This window comes from Rhipicephalus microplus, chromosome 4, assembly GCF_043290135.1.
Source record: "Rhipicephalus microplus isolate Deutch F79 chromosome 4, USDA_Rmic, whole genome shotgun sequence".
NCBI lineage: Eukaryota > Metazoa > Arthropoda > Arachnida > Ixodida > Ixodidae > Rhipicephalus > Rhipicephalus microplus.
The window spans coordinates 197,158,226-197,173,712 of record NC_134703.1 but is presented as its reverse complement, the minus strand read 5'-3'; the positions used below and the strand labels follow the sequence as shown (position 1 = coordinate 197,173,712).

Genomic DNA, 15,487 nt, shown 5'->3' with positions numbered 1-15,487 from the left:
AAAAAGGAAAAGGAAAGACAAAACAAATTAGTATTATCGCAACAATGTGGTCACACAAACACAGATTAAACATCAGATATTTCTGCATATACAATATTGGCTAAGGCAGCACGGAACAGTTGGTTATCGGTGATACCCGCAATTTCAGCGGGAAGGTGGTTCCATTCCCGGGACGAACGGGGCAAGAATGACTGAGTGGCAGATTTTGTATGATAATAGTTAATGCCAACCTTGTGACGGTGGTCAATGCGATGGGAAATGTATAGTGGTTGGGGTAAGAGTTCGTTGGGCAGGAAGGAATGATAATATATTTTATGCAGCATGGTTAACCGAAAAAGTTTCCTGCGTGATGATAAAGAGGGAAGGGAAAGGCTGCTTTTCATTGAAGATATGCTGGCAGTACGGTTATAGTTTGACAGGATAAAGCGAGCGGAATTATTTTGAACAAGCTCGAGAGAAGCGATTAGATTTTCTTGGCTTGGATCCCATACTGATGCTGCGTACTCTAACTTGGGGCGTATTAAGGATTTGTAAAGCGATAATTTTAGTGACGATGGGGCTCTAGAAAAATTGCGGCGTAAATACCCTAACATGCTATTAGCGTTGTTGATGATATGTTCAATATGTGTTGACCAACTGAGATTAGTTGTAATGTGCACTCCAAGGTACTTATATGATGTAACTAGTTCTAAAGCTATGTTGTTTAGGTAATAAGTTGACTGATGCTTGGGGTTGCAGGATACATGCATAACCTTACATTTGTTAATGTTTAATTCCATCAGCCAAGTTTGGCACCAGTTAGAAACAGCGGTTAGATCAGACTGAAGGATTCTAATGTCGTCACTATTATTAATCGTACGAAATATCACACAGTCGCCTGCAAACAAATGAATATTAGAGCACAATTTCGAAGGGAGGTCATTAATATAGATAAGAAATAGAAGGGGCCCTAGGACGGATCCTTGTGGGACCCCAGAGCGCACTTCGCTGAAAGACGAGTTAAAGCCATTAGCATGAACAAATTGGGTGCGGCGGTTAAGGAATGATTCAATCCATTGTAGCACGTTTCTATCAAGGTTGAGGTTACTTAGTTTGTGAAGTAGAAGTTGATGACAGACCTTATCGAATGCTTTAGAAAAATCTAAATAAGTGCAGTCTGCTTGAGACGAACTGTCCAGGATAGTGTGCAGTTTTTCAGTGAAGGTTATGAGCTGTGTTTCACAGGAGTAGATAGTTACCAAGCCCTTCGATGACCATGGCTATACTGACGTCTTCCCTGCCTCTTTTTAACAAACAACCTTTATCTCAAACTCTTAAGAGATAATGCTTCCATCCACTTTATGTGAGGTGGGCAGTCAGTGTACAGTTCTAAGAGGCCGGAGCTGTCTCTTGGCTTTCGTTGCTAACGGCTTTGTAAGGTTGCAACTAATTTGTCTGATATGTTTTTGTCCTGAGGCTGAGCAATGCACTTACCTTTATCTTATTGTACACACCCCGCTTTCTTCTTGCATTGCTAATGAATTTCGGCAGACCTTTTCAATTCATGTGTCTTTGCATTCCTCACTTCACATTTTATGACTTCAGTCAAACTGTACCATTTGATTGCCAGCTTTGTTGACCCTTTACTACACTCAGTGACAACACATGTGAGGTACAGTTACCTGCGCATTCTGGCTGCCCAATTTTTCTCGTCTGCACGTTTGAGTATTCACTAATTATGAGATGTTCGGTGGCTCCAAAGCAAAGCCCTGTGGCGCCTATTTTGTGTAAGTGCAAGAAGCTCAGTGGCATAAATACATAAATATCACAAGGAAGGGTCACAGCTTGCAGTGGTGGCCATTTTGGCTAAAAACTTTAACTCAAAATTTGAAAATTTAGTTTTAAATCTTAAAATTAAAAATCTTTTATTTGTTGTAAGCACCAGAAAAGAACATAAAATGAACATTCTTTAGGGTACAAGATATGTAATACATAAATACATATGGTCACATTTCTGAAAATGTAATGAAAAAAAAGAAGTAAAAAATACCATAAATGTCCCATTTTACCCCAATCTGTGGGGTGAAATTAGATGCAGCATGAGCAGTATGAGACAGTGTAAAAATTTAAGCAGCTCAGTTCTTGCTGGAAAAGTGTTTGAAACTAGCTCTTTGAGCATCCATGCAGTCTTCGTTAGCCCACTCTTGACAATCTGCGGAATGAATCGGGACGAAGCCTGGCTCTGTGGTGCTCCACAATTGCTTGTAAATTAAACAGCTCCAGACCTAATTTGAGCTTAATGAGCTGACTTCATTGTTCGTCAAATAACATTCCTTTTCTCAAATTAAAACATATATTTGTGAAACACTTGATTTTCAGAATATTTTCATTTCCATTTTTGTCTATGAAGAAGGTCTTTGGGGACATCTGGCAGCTGTGCCAATGTAGTATTGGTCATAATGATGCTCCAGTGAAATTGAACTCCCTCTTACTCAGTAGGATTGACCCAGAACATGGCAGACATAATTGAATTAAACTTATCAGTATACAATATCAAATTGAATGATCAGGTCTTTATGAATATCAATTTTTGAATCTAGTTGCGAGAGGCTTCTAGCTCTTCTTTCATGCCGCTTTCATCTCGTGAATCTCTACATGACTTTTTCTTGTATGTGTGAACCATCTCAAACCAAAAACATAATATATATATAAGGAAATAAATGAATTCCTTAGTGAGAAGCTGGTTATGTCAACTCAGTGCCTTTTTGTTGCAGTTTGCCACTTTAAAATGTCCTCAATAAATAAACTTTTGCCCATGTCACTAGATTTTGGCAGAATGCAGCCAGCGGCATAAAGCAGCAATGCAAATACTTGTGGTGTTATATATGCATGCTGGAGCGCTTTCATGCAAGGCTCCAAAAATTTTAACAAGCAAAAGCTAACACATGCAGGGAGTTCACGATCTCACTGGAAACAAGTCTGAGTTTTTTACCGATGGAACATATTGAACAACAGGGAAGCTTTTATTATGAGAAGTAGAGAACTGCTGGCACTCGACAATAAAATAAAGACCAAAATAAGTATGTTATTGCTTTAGGTAGACATGGCAGCAAAGGTGAAAATATCGCGTTTTTCCTTGCATCTCATTTTCAACTGCCTGAGAAATAGCCTCTGACGATTTACTCTTGGAAACTTTGTTTTAAAGAATTGTTAATATTCACGAGATATATCTTTTAAACTAGTGCAGTCACTGTTGAGCAAACCCTTTTATACTTCATTGTGAATGGCTTCCTACAAATTGTCAGCATAATGATAGATTATTGGTAATTCTTAATTTACTTTGCATTTCAAAGCCTAGCATAATAAATATTTGCGGCACATTAGAACTAAATCATGGCATATTAGAAATCTGTGGCTCTGCTGTGCATTTTTTAAATGACAAGCAGCTTTCACCCTTGTGCTTCATTTCTGCTATTTGAAAGGGCTTCAGATTTTCGAGTGTATTTCATGGAGAGTGCACAACCCTTAACTGTCTAGAAGTTTGAATATGACATTTGAAAGAGAAATCTCAAATCCTCCCCCCACCACTGGGACCCCCCTGAACCCTGATGAGCTCTGCCACAGATGTGGAATCATGGAGCACTGATGATGTATCGCTGATGTGTCACATTGCTGAAGTGGGCACAGTCACGACAACAACAACCTACACGTTCCCCTCCCTATGACAGGGAAGGGTGGCGAGGCCACGTGGAAGTTTGAAGCCAGTTGAAATGTACTATGTTCTAACCAATGCAACTTCCTTATTATTGAATGTATTCACAAAATTCTCTGTGGTAGCATGTTCACATAGCAAAAGTGCACATGTTTCTCTTCATTACAATTTTTAGACCCTGGGGTGGTTTACTTGATCTTTGATCTTCTTTGTGGGAATTGTGAAAACTCATTTTTCTGAGGTGAGGTGTGCTCATTAAACCTTGTATAGTAGTTTCAAGACGTATTAATGTTTGTTCTGCGTTTTTTCAGGATGAAATTAATGAAATTCCATTCTTCGATAGCTACATTCCTTCTGAAGTGGCTGTCAACATCTTTAAGCACCTCGACGTTGTTGATCTGTGCAGATGTGCTCAGGTGAGATTTTCAGTGTGTGGCTGATCTGTTTCCACAAAGACCAAGATATTCTGTCTGACATTTTATGGTTTAGGCAATTAGTATACTAGATGCTTCAGCTGTGTGACATGCAGAGACATGCCATTTAACAGAAAGGCCACTGATGAATACAGGACATTTTTTCCCCGAGTTTTACCCAGCAAGGAATAGTGAGAAACGTCAGAAAGATAATGTATATGGAAGTGAAATGTGTTGTTTCGGTAAGAAGTGTATACTCTGAAAAGGACGGTATATAGTGGTTTTCGTATGTATGTGCACCATAAAATATCAAAGCTTTCGGCCACCAGCGTGCATGTGCATCTCCAGGAGTTGGCATTTGGCAATAAACATGGTCATCAAGGTAGAAAAACCAGCAAGCAAAGAAACCTATGCATTTGAAAAAAGAACTAAGTAACTGTATTTGCTTGCAAGGATATTATACCATTTCTTGCTAGGAGAAGTGTGCGGCAAGTATTGAGAAAAGGTATCTATGAATAAGAAAACAAAAATAATAGCTGATGCAGCCTTTTTTAAAATTGTTTCATCTGTATTTAGTACTATATTGCCATGCGTGCTCTTTTCTTGTTGTTTTTTGTGTTGCCAGCCCATTGCACAATTAGATGTTGTGCAATGTCTCGTGGAAACTAGGCCAGAATGTCCAAGGTATTCGAGATAATCTTGTGATAATTTTTTAGTGTGCAAATGCGGGCTGCTGGGTTGATTATAGAACAAACACAGTTATTAGTGATAATCCTCGAATGTTCAACGCCGCACGTATAAATGCCGACATGCCTTGGCGTAGATCAGTTGATTGACGGCCAACGCTCTATCGGCCACTGTCAGTGCCAGTGTGTATTGCTTTAGACCACCAGTTCAGCCAAATGAAGAGTTTTATTGCAGAAGGGTTTTTTGAAGGGCCAGTTGGTACATAATACTGAGGGAAGCAACATATTCAATCTTTCTCCGTCCCATCTTTTGCACTGTTCTCCTCAGGAACAGATTCATCTTTGACTCGCCGACTGTTGCTGTCGTCGGCGTCATGACCATGTGACAGTATGTTAGTGGAAGTAAGGCATGGATTATGTTGCATTTTTCAGCATTGCCCAAACATCCAGTGTGATGCTCTCTTTTCTAGACCTGAGCATAAAACACTCTTGAACAGGACCTTAGAAGTGGCGCTGGACTTTTTAATTACTACTTACAACTATTTTTGCTCTATGAAAGCAAGTTGTTAGAATAAGTCTTACTTCAATTTTCTCAAATTGGAGTTGTACAGCTTTGGAAAGTTCAGCTTAAAATCAAATTGCATTTCATTTTGGAATTGTGGCAAAGCCCAAAGAGAATCTGATCAAATAAACTAAAGAAAGTGATGGTACCAGCTCGGCACAAAATGAGGCTCATCTATGCTGATTAGCCTGATAATATCAGAGCACTCATTATTTGATGATTTTCTGTGTCTAGTGTCTTTCGTTTTGTATGCATGCAAAATTGCAGTCTCAAGGCATGTTCAAACGTAACTCAGGTAAAATGATGTCAAACATTATCGTCAATAATGAGAAAGAATCCTCATGTTTGCTCATTCAACTTGTAAAGTGTCTATCAAGCACACATTATCCACACTTATTATTGTGATGATGTTTCTTACAGTAGCTTATTGTTTTGAACAACTGAAGCTAACAAGAATGAAATTGCAGTGAAGTGAACGTGGACCTAAACTATGATTCTATGGCTATGATGCTCTGATTTTGATCTGATGCACTTAAATGCACGTATGAAAGGCTGGAGTGTCCTAATGGCCACTAATGGGAAAACTGCTAGACCAGACTGAATAAAATAGGTTGCATATGAAAGATGCAGTTTACTTCTTAATTAAATCATGTAGAAGGGCAGAAAAGTTTTTACGATAATTTTCAAGAAAACTGAGCTAAACAGAATTACGCGGGGATCCTTAGAACTCTCTGAGAATGTGAGTTGCATGCCAAGTTGGACCCATTGCGATGTTGAATGAAGCTCTGAGCCCGCATGGCAGCATGTAGACACTGTGTGAAGGAGTTTTCAAAATAAGACATGAGCGCAAGAAGTCGCTGCCTAGCAAGCAGAACTAGCCGAAATCGGCCCGGCCCAGACAGTAAGCAAGTGCGATTCTCACGCTTCACCCTTGTTCACACCACTGCTGCATTGCTGCTCATGCAAAAGTGATGAAGTGGAAACTTATTTCTCATGCTCACATGCTTTTGAGGCTTTCACTTTAAAAAAAGTAATCTCATGTTTACATTACGATTAAGGTCTTGTGTGCAATCACATATGGGAATCATTCACTGCACTAGAAGACATTAAGTTTAATAAAAATTTGAAACAGCTAAATAAATGTCAACACTGCTTCTAACATAGGAACACCTGTGAATCGATCTACAAGAAGGCCAATGCTGGATAGTGTTGGCTAGTGTTGTCTTGCTGTTAGCTATTGTTGAATGGCCGCTGTTATAACATGGTTTTCATTCAAAGTCCACTGCTGTCGTTATTTACAAAGTTGTTTTTTAACCTGAAGCATTCTTTAGAATTTCTTACGCAGTGACCTCCATCATGTGTCACTGTGTCCCATGAGGTCTGAGCACATCTTGCCATCACAAGATCTCCGAATATTTTCAGTTTCCCATATTAAACTCATAAATATAATGCCGAAATAGCTTTGTGTGTAGCTCATCAAAACTACCTCCACAGGCATGCCGGTTGCTTGTGCTGTTAACTGCAAGACTACACGATAAAATGGCAAGCCACACAGCATTCCTCATTGTGGGGAATCGTAATAAGTGCAATTCATTTAATAATGCAGACCTGAAGTTTTTGGTGTGGTGTAGCTGCTTAATTAATCTCACCGGTAAAGTGCCATTCAGTCGTGGAGTACCTCCGGGATTGGTGCACTTCTGTGACTATGCCTAGCTGTTGCGAATTGCCATTCTATAACCTGACAAATGTGCTCCCGCAGATGTAGCCGCACATGGCCTTGTAACTGAAGGGTAAAGCTATAGATCTAACTCCATCTAGGTACTTACCCTGCCATTTTGTCATGGATGCATGCACCCTATTGAAACATATGCCTGTGTTGCTTCTATATGAGGCAGCACAAGGAAGCAATGCAGCAGAACACTAGAGTACATGCAATGGGGCATGAGCAGTTGGATTCATTGTCTGTTCCTATTATAAAGCCTGCTCTTTGTTCTAAATAAGGCTCTCACATATTGCATGCCTCAAGCTGGGCACACATGGCAGTCTTGCGCTGTAATGACCCGTGCTGTGTGGCTCAGTAATTTGATTGCATTTTTAGCTTTGGACCACATTTTCTTTACCTTCTAAAAGAGCACCTGTGCTAGAGCGACGTACTGCCAAGTATATGGGTTTTATTCACAGTCATTGAAGTATCATTATGATTAGGGTGAGATTCATAAATGCTCATGTACCGTGACTTGGGTGCACATTGAAGAACTTCAGGTAGTGAAAACTTCCTGCCTCATGAATTGGCAAAATTTTAGAATATGTTGAGCATGAGCAGTGAGTCACCTAGATTTGTTGCGTGCATCAAATGCTTTGGCCCCAGTGAGCGCACTGAAAAATTCACCGGGGGAATCACAAGGGGCGAGAGGCTGCATCCATATGTCGGCATGTGTTATGACCTTGAGCGCTTTTTTTTTAACACTTTCAATGGGGTCAAAAGTGAACTGGTGTAATTATAGCTCTAACGAATGCGATGCTGCCACTAAGGGGCTTCCATCAGCGGATGTGGTAGATATCCAGCTCAATATGCCTAAATCAGCCCAAATGATGCAGTGATGCTTACGGCATCATTTGTCGAGAGACGAGCGAGCTATTTTTAGCTGATTTTGCTGCTCATAAATGTTTTTTTTGGCTGCTAATAAGCAGCATTTTATGACCATGCTCAAAAGTGTAGCAGGACCCCTTTATTTAAGTTTGCAGGGCTCGTTTATTTAGGTCAAACTTAAATAAATTAAGTTTGTGGCCTGCAGATGTGGGAATTATTTTGGTTGACTTTCCTTAACCAATTCAACATTTTGATATTTCAAGGATTTCTCTCCTCATAATTCTTGTATTTTAAAAAGATATTATGTTGAATATATCTCCACAAGAAAGCAAGTTTTTGATGTTAAGCAGAGAATTGAGCTGCATACTTAGTCACATTGCCATAATGAAGTTTATTGTGTGTTGCTTAAAATGCTCATGGCGGTATCTCAAGTGGATGAGCTACACTAGTCCAAGACTGCTTAGGAATAGCGCGGCAAGAATATCTGTGCTTACACAAAATGGTTAAGGCAGAGGTCTCTGTAGAGCGCGTGTCCAGAAGAAACCGAGAGTTACAAAGTCTGGTTAGGAACTGTTTATTGTTTCCCAAAAATGCTAGCTAGTTTGCAGGGTGATGCTAAAGAAGAAGAGAAAATAGAGAAGACGTGGAGTTCGAGTTGTCCCCTGTCTTCCCCGCACTGCTTGACAGGCGGCAGCCAAGCACAAGAGCTTTTATTTTGTTTCTTTGCGATTCCACCGGTGCCGGCATCGGGGCTCGACATAGGGGCGTGACATAGGGGACTTAAACTCACTTCAATTAGTGGGCCACAGTCACAAAATTTAGTCTTCTGCAAGTGCCAGTACCGTGAATGTGGTAGGAGTGGAGCAAGGAAAGAGTTGAGTGAAACGCCAGTCACTTGAAATAAGTTGTTTCTCGCATTATTTTAAATAGGCAGTTTGATGTCAGGTGCCGAGAATAGTATTGATACTGTTCTCCAGCATGACTGAATTCTGCATGCCAATTCTGAAATATCCTCTTCAGACATGAATTGTGATCCACTGTCTGCAAATGCATCAAATTCGCATGGCAGGATTCTAAGGCACTCATTATTACATTCCAAGAAAAAAAAAGAGTTGTTTGGAATGATTTTTAGTTATAATGTTAATTAGCATTTAAAAATGTTTAATTACTCTGCTATCAGTCAGCTAAAATTTGAAAGGATAAAATAATAGGCCCATATTTATGCACTATTTATTTTTTGGTTGTGTTTATTTTAAGTAAAGAAAAAATGTAGTCTTTACATTGGTCCTAGAATGGAATGGTCATTGAACATGGTAGTGTCTTTAGCGGAGTGATCTCTTGCAGGAATATGCAGCACAATGAAGCTACATGACTGATGATTTGACCATTCAGGAAACCTGCGTAAATGTGCTCACTGCCTGTCAAGCCACCTGAAGAAACATGGGGTGCAGAAGCGCCTCTGAAGTTGATGTGTACAGTTGTACACACCGCCACCTAGGGAGATGTAGCGTTATTGTTCCGCAGTTTTGCTTTAACACATGGTGACCATTTGAGAGGCCTCATCAAGAAGGTGCTCAAGATTAGTCACATCTTTGTAGCTCATGACTGACCACACTTGTTAGAAAAAAGTGTGAAAAGTTTCTTTGAGAAATAACATACTTTGTTTTTATATGCTTTCACAACTTTAGTTTCTGTACTTTCATGCAAAAAAAATCAAGATAGTAAATAAACTCGAAGTGGGTTAAAATTGAATTTAAAAAGCACAAGTTGGCTACTAAAAACCAAAAGAGCTCTTTGTCTAAAGTCTCCTGGAAGTTGCCATCTGGTTGCTAGCTGTTGCATTTTTCATGAGCAGTTGACCAAAGCCATATGCTCAACCATGGTTAATGAGCTTTTATGATGGAAGAAATCATTTAAAGAACATGTCTTTGCCGTGTAAATTCAATGTCACTTTTATAATGCGTTTTTTTTTAAGATACAATTTTGGGCAACTTCTTGAGTTTTGACATCATGTTCTTGGTACTTGTGATAGCCTGATGGGGACGAAAGTTTTCCGAAATATTCCTTAACAAGTGAAGAGAGTAAATATATTTTTAAAACTTGATATCGCCTGTATAACTATTATGAACCTAAAGTAAGCAATCAGTATCGTCTGACCATTCTAAGACTTGTCACATGACACTCTTTCTTGTCCATTAAACTGTCTTATATGCACTTTCTGGCAAATTATTTGCATTCTACAGTTAATGCAGAGCAATTTAAGGCATTAATGGCTTTGAACCATAAAAGCTTATTGAAAAAAAAGTGGGTCCAAAAAGAACTATTTTACAACTTATCATGGAACAACAAAAAAGAAAAAATGATTTACTGTAAAACTGATTATGTACCTAAAATGAGCATAAAAGCTGGTGTATACAGTGAAAATTTAATTGCCCTAGGCTACAGAATAAAGAAACTTATTTTTCAAGTAGCATGTCCCCCTAAGTGTGAGCCGGGACAGACCGCAAATTTGAGTACCCCGTGTTGAAGAGTTCAAGATTTTGTATTCTTAGGTGGCAACTGTTCAGCGCAGCTCTTCTTTTTCAGGTGAGCCGGGACTGGAGGAGTGTGGCAGAGAGCAGGCTGTTGTGGCATCGGCATTGCCATCGCATGGGATTCGCGGATGTGGCCGTGGCAGCAAGAAACACTAACTGGAAGCACCACTTCAGGGAGCACGTGCAGAGGGAGTCTCTGCTCAGGCACAACTGGAAGGTTGGCTTGTCCCTTTCTTTTGCGCTCTTACTTACTTCCTGCAGCCGAAGACATGCTGTTTATATATATATACTCAGGCAACACTCATGAATAACATTTATTCAATTTGTGGGTGATTTTTTAGTGTAGGCTTATTGCTGAGAAGGGAGATCAACACACTTTTCTGACTCATAAAGAGCTTCTTTGTTGTGTGCATCCCATCACCTAAAAATTCAACATACTTGGTTTAGGTATAGAACTATCTGACAGAAAAGCTAGCTTTAGAATTACACCGTGTATCAGTGGCTCTTTGGGCACGAAAACTTTATTCATATGGCTTTTAGTGAAATGCATAGACATTGGTGTATACCAAAGTTTTTGTAATTTTAAAACCATATGGGGTCGTCATTACCTAGATATGTTTGTGTCTATGTACCAGGGTTGCCAATGGTAAGGTTATTACCCTACTTGTAGGGCATTTTTGGCATTTTTCTGGCAGCATGGGGTAATAGTGCAGTGATACAATTTTCATGTCAGGTGTAGGGTAACTTCCACTTCTCACCCGTCCTCGATCAGTGAAAGATGTGAATGATTGACGCGACGTCCCTGAGGGTGACATTCCTAAATACATCCGAAAGTCGATTTGTCTTTAAATAAAAATGGAACTGTCTTCATTTGCATGTCACCAGAATATAGCAGAAGCGAAACATGATACCTCAATCTTTCAAAGGCGTGTAGATCAATGCAATCGATGGAGAAAATGAAAGTGTTTTTCGCTTTTGGGTGATCTTAGGTGAGTGCACAAGGGACAATGCAATGTTTTTTTTATTACTGTGGGTGGGTGAATGAAAGAGCAACTCTTTATGAAGGAGTGGTGACCTGCACTCCACCAAGCTTAAGAGTTTATTGTAGTTATAATTGTTATCATTACTTACGGCATAATCTTGTTCAGCAGAATTAAAATTCTCTTTCTACAAAGAAAGCTTTACAAGTTCACAACCCCACTTTCTGAGCTTTAGTGCAGGTTAACGTTAGTTTACCTGCTCTTTTTTTTTTGTTATCTGCCGGCTATTCTGCTACCAATCTCTCATTCATCTTTACTTATTCCTATCACCGACCTGTTTACCTTTCCAATGTTGTACTCAAAGCCTAAGTGTTCAGCCTAAAGCTAGTGCCCTAAAACGGATTGGGGTGGATGTGCTTCACTTTCAGAGAGACATGCTATGTTGTTTCCTTTTCTTCCACAGCATCTGTATTCTTCACTGAGTCTCGGTTGTACAGTTGAACCTCTTCATAGGAGACGTGCATTGGAAAGCGATTCTTGTCTTTTATAAGAGGTGTCTCATATAAGCAGGATACCATGTATACATTTTCTTATCAACCCGTACTTTAATGTAGGCCATCTGTGCTTCTTGTACCCAATTATCTGTTACATCAGTGTCTTGAATAAAGGGGTTCAACTATTACTATGCTTACTCAGTCAATCTGACCTCACTTCAAACAGAAAAGCACATCCCCTTGAATTATCTTAAGAGAGTACCTTTGCTCATTTCATCTTTATTCTTTCAGCAGTTATCCAGAGCCATCTTTCTTTCCATCACCACTATCAAATACACCTTTTTTGGCGCTCTGACCGTTTACTTGACTCTCTTTGTCGCCTACATTGCCAGACATGTTTCTGCTGATGACTTTTTCATAACTGTGAGGCAACCCTCTTGCTGTACCAGAATGCTATCTCTTCCCATGCTCTGTCTTTCATAATCCTTATTCAAAATCTTTCAAAATTTTTTCATACAAATTTTGAGAGACGCTAACAACTTCTGTGCCACTACGTCTGCATGTGATGAAGTGAAGTGTAGTGACATTTTTTTCATTGATAGACTGCACTACGATAGGCTTTACTTTTTCAGGCATGGGCTGAAATGTAAGGTAGTAAGAAAATTGTGTAGGGGGAAGTAGGGTAATTTTAACCGTGACCTAGGTCCAGAAATTGGTTTGTAACACTGCTACGTTCACATGTTATGTATATGTAACATGTAGCACAGCAAAGGGAAACAGTCTCTATTCTGTCTTCATTTGTGTGTGCAAATTTAATTATAACTAAACAGCACAGTAATGAAATTGGCGAGGAAACTTAAAAATTGCACTGTTGCGAGAATTTTGTTATCACAAAATATTTTATGAAAGTAAGGAAATGGTCATCAAAATGAAATTTTAGTGCCAAGATTCAGTTAATTTGCTCTGTTGACCGTAGCCGTATAGTGAACCCATAGATAATCCTTTGCAATGCAGTGTTCACTAAAGCAGCACCACGCGAACGGCATATAGTATACTCAAAGCGGAATCACATAGCCACATGTAGCCCCAACTGTACTAGTGGCAAGCCCACTGCAGCAGCCTACCTGTGTCTAGTAGAATTCGGGTTTGAGCTTAGTTGGTATTAGTTTATAACTGACGATAATTTTGGCGCAAATTGAACGAAGACGCGTAACGCAGCACCTATCCTGTTCTTTTGTATTATGTATGCCCGTTCCATTTGTGCGTGGGGTTTAGAACATCAACCAGGCAAAAGTAGTGCAAAGAGTACAGCGAGGTTCAATGGTGGGGTAATCACGGGACGTGGTGACACACTGCAAAAAAAAAAAATGCAGCTATAGATGAAAGTGAGCAGATGAAACAAGGTGTGGATGTAGCCTTTTCACCAATTCCTCTTTCATCACTCTGTGGCGGTCGCGAGACATCCCCAAAATGGGTCCCAGACCCATATTTCAAACGGCAAGAGGAACTTGACATGTGTAAGGAAAACCACTTGTGCATGGCAGCCTGACAATGCTGAGCAATGACCTGTCATGAAAGAAAAGCACTCTAAGCAAACAGCATAGAGGCAAAGACAGTGTCCGGTGTGTCTGACTGCTTCCGACACGTGGCCGATTTTGTACACAAGAATGGCAACGTCCACACAAACACAATATGATTGTACTTCATACAGCTTGAGTATGAAGCAAAGACATCTGACTGCATTTCGGAGTATGCTCGCTTTGCGCATGCAAATGTGCCGCCAACACGTGTTGTTGCGAGGTAGCAGTTTAGATACATTTTGTTTCTGAGAAATTTCAAGTGCGTTTAGTGGGTGCAGGAAAATATCTTGTTGTGGTTGTAAGTATTTCGTTCTTGCACAATTTCATTCATGTGTGTTTCAACTGTATGAGCATTAAGATGAACTAAGATAACTGAAATGAACTTGCCCAAGATCTGTTTGTAAATTGAAAAAATTTTTTAGAGTCTTTCACTGTGGAACCTACCATGGACTTAGCTTGCTTTGAGACATTTCACGCAATAATCCATGAGCTTTAAAATCGGAACGATATTTTATGACAGTAGACTTTCAGTAAATGGTAATTGCTTAAACAGAATCACTGCCTAAATGTAACAACTGCCTCTAATATCTTCTGCTTGAATTCTGCACCCCTTTATGCCTCTCAGTAAGTGGCACTCCCATTAAATTGAACATAATTTCACAGCCTCTACAGCTTCTGTTCAACCGTGTAAGGGTGTGTCGCTAACATGAATTTCTGTGAAAATCTTACCAGAATCGCATTGGACGACTTTACGAACTGGAGTATTCAAGAGCTGGTGTGCTGTCAGCAGTGGACTCATCCGAAGACTTCGTCCTTGCAGGGTTTGTAGCACAGTGAATCCTTTGTGTGTCTTAGGGCAGGGGAAATAAGTTGTTGGTGTGGTCAGTGGTAGGTTTGCTATTACCAGGAACTTGATTTTTGTAAGTTTTGGGACTGATGTTTGAATTTAAACTAACAAGGCACTTAAACATTAAAGCTAGAGTTCAACCATTGAAACTTTGTGGCCCTCTTTTGTGAATTGGTGGAAATACTTTCATTGGTAGTCTTCGAGTGCACAGTATCACTCTTTGAATTAGGATCTGAATGATACAAACTGAAGCAGGCCCTAGGAGTTCATTTAATTTAACATAAGGTCTCATAAATATGACCCGGGGCAACTTGTCAAGTTATGTTCTAGTGTTTATTTCTTAAGGCTACAGCAACTTCATAGCCCAGCATAGTTTCCGGTAAGGTTTTTAGATGTCAGGGAACATAGTGGTACTTGTTATGTGCACGTATTTCTACGGGACAAGTGTCCTTTAACAACCTCCTTCCCACCTCTATTTTGCTTTTTTTCTATGATACTGGTGTACCGCAATGAAGGTAACTTATGAAGTGTTCACCATGTCATCAATCAAAGTATGCTTTTTGAAGTGAAGTTTGTTATGAGTTACAAATTTCGCTGTAATATGTGAGTTTTGTAGTAAGTTGCACAGTTTTCATTTCACACCATGCCAATGTGTAAAATATGGCTCTTTTTGGGCACGCTTTTTCTCTCGCATAACATTTCTAATAATGAGTCATTAATGGCTTGTATTGCTCCACATTAACTGTAGAATGCAAATATTTAACAAAAAAGTGTGTACAGACAATCCCAGATATATCGAACTTGAAGGGGATCGCGAAATAGTTTGATATATTGTTATGAGACAATGTCCCACTTAAGCAGAGAGATAGGCACCGAGGAAGAGGAAGACAACTTGATTTTGGTGTAGAGGGCACTCTTGTTCTCCATCTTGGCTTGCGCATTGGCGCTGTGTAAATATATCGTAAAATGCCTGGTTTCCCATGTGCCTTCACACAACATTTTGGTGTAAGGTGCTGGGTTACAACGCACTACGGAGTTACGCAGCGGACGCCTAGTCACTGCTTCCAACATGTCCACCGGCGGCGACGCTTCGGCAACTGCCACGCCCAA

At 39.8% G+C, this 15,487-nt stretch overlaps 1 protein-coding gene across 3 annotated transcripts in view; it reads left to right on the top strand.

The window, feature by feature from the left end:
* Positions 1–15,487, top strand: part of LOC119172545 (F-box/WD repeat-containing protein 8) — a 76,693-nt gene that overhangs the window by 1,321 nt on the left and 59,885 nt on the right. For all 3 annotated transcript variants that reach the window (XM_037423699.2, XM_075893909.1, XM_075893908.1), the window contains exons 2-4: positions 4,003–4,107; positions 10,529–10,693; positions 14,263–14,351. In XM_037423699.2, coding sequence (XP_037279596.2) covers positions 4,003–4,107; positions 10,529–10,693; positions 14,263–14,351 — 359 coding nt within the window. The remainder of the gene's footprint in view (positions 1–4,002; positions 4,108–10,528; positions 10,694–14,262; positions 14,352–15,487) is intronic.